A 1,021-nucleotide genomic window follows, 5' to 3' on the forward strand; every position below is an offset into this window, starting at 1 on the left:
TTTTTGAGCTAGAATGCTCTACTTCGAACTTGATCAGTCTTTTTATGATACAAAACGACCCTGAAAATCCCAGGTCACTAGCTCAATTTGTTCTCGAGTTATCGTGATGACAGACAGACAGACAGACAAACACACAGACAGACAGACGCGAAACTTTTTGATCACTGGAGTAATAGGCTTCGCTAATCGCTCAGCCAATAAATACATTTCTAGTTAACGCTTGCCTTCTGGGAACCGGTCCCATAGAAATGCTGTGCCATGGGATATTTGGACTGGGTAGTGTACGGCCAGTCATTCACCATTCACCGTTTGTTCGAATGGTCGAATTTGATGTGATTGGGCTGGAGTGTTATCATCGGGGGTCAAACTGTTGTGAACACACTTCCTCCGTTGCAGTTCTTCTCGCTGGCCTGTACGTACGTCGTCGTGCTCTCCCAGTTCACTCTCTCCTCGGAGACCTCCAGGACGAAGTTCGACAAGCTGCCGGCCGACCTTGGCATAGAAAACACATGATCGCAGTGAATTCCCCTTGTTGTGTGCCCCGTGCACAAGCCGACCCGAAAACAATAAAGTCATTACCCACCGAACCTGCTTTAGCCTACCACAGCCTGCGTTATTAATGTTCACCCGTTCTCACTGTCCCCGCGCCAAACCAAGGCGACGGCTACAGACACCCACAAGACACCCACGAAGCCAGACGCAGCTCCCGGCGGTGGCGCTGGCGCGCGCCTCCGCCTCATCATATTATCACTCCCCGTTGAGAAAAGGATTGTCTGAATACAGTATGGACTTCGCCTGGATCGTGGCTGGTATTGCGCAGATAATCCGCAGTCCTAATCCATAGTGTTGTGAGTGTTGATCAAGGTGTCATGCAGCTGAAATCCAGACGGTTTTTTCACCCTCCACTCCTCCATAGCTCGTTAGGGGTGGCCAACGGCTTGCGCACTTCCTGAGCGTTAAGATGAATGACTCGCTACGCTCGCTGGGGGGCTCCGCCCCCCAGACCCCCCGCGCGGGGGCG

The 1,021-nt window shown here is 52.1% G+C and overlaps 2 protein-coding genes across 3 annotated transcripts in view; both read left to right on the forward strand.

Moving 5' to 3' along the window:
- The window catches only part of LOC127750533 (gustatory and odorant receptor 22-like), a 44,924-nt gene extending 44,311 nt beyond the window's left edge, over nucleotides 1-613 (forward strand). Inside the window, exon 7 of the mRNA XM_052272458.1 lies at nucleotides 397-613. Within this exon, the coding sequence (XP_052128418.1) occupies nucleotides 397-513 (117 nt within the window). The 3' untranslated portion in view covers nucleotides 514-613. The remainder of the gene's footprint in view (nucleotides 1-396) is intronic.
- LOC127750534 (uncharacterized) overlaps nucleotides 1-1,021 on the forward strand; it is a 133,502-nt gene that overhangs the window by 92,434 nt on the left and 40,047 nt on the right. The gene's annotated exons all lie outside the window — the stretch shown is intronic.

This window comes from Frankliniella occidentalis, unplaced genomic scaffold, assembly GCF_000697945.3.
Source record: "Frankliniella occidentalis isolate FOCC.00 unplaced genomic scaffold, Focc_3.1 Scaffold206, whole genome shotgun sequence".
Classification (NCBI taxonomy): Eukaryota; Metazoa; Arthropoda; class Insecta; order Thysanoptera; family Thripidae; genus Frankliniella; species Frankliniella occidentalis.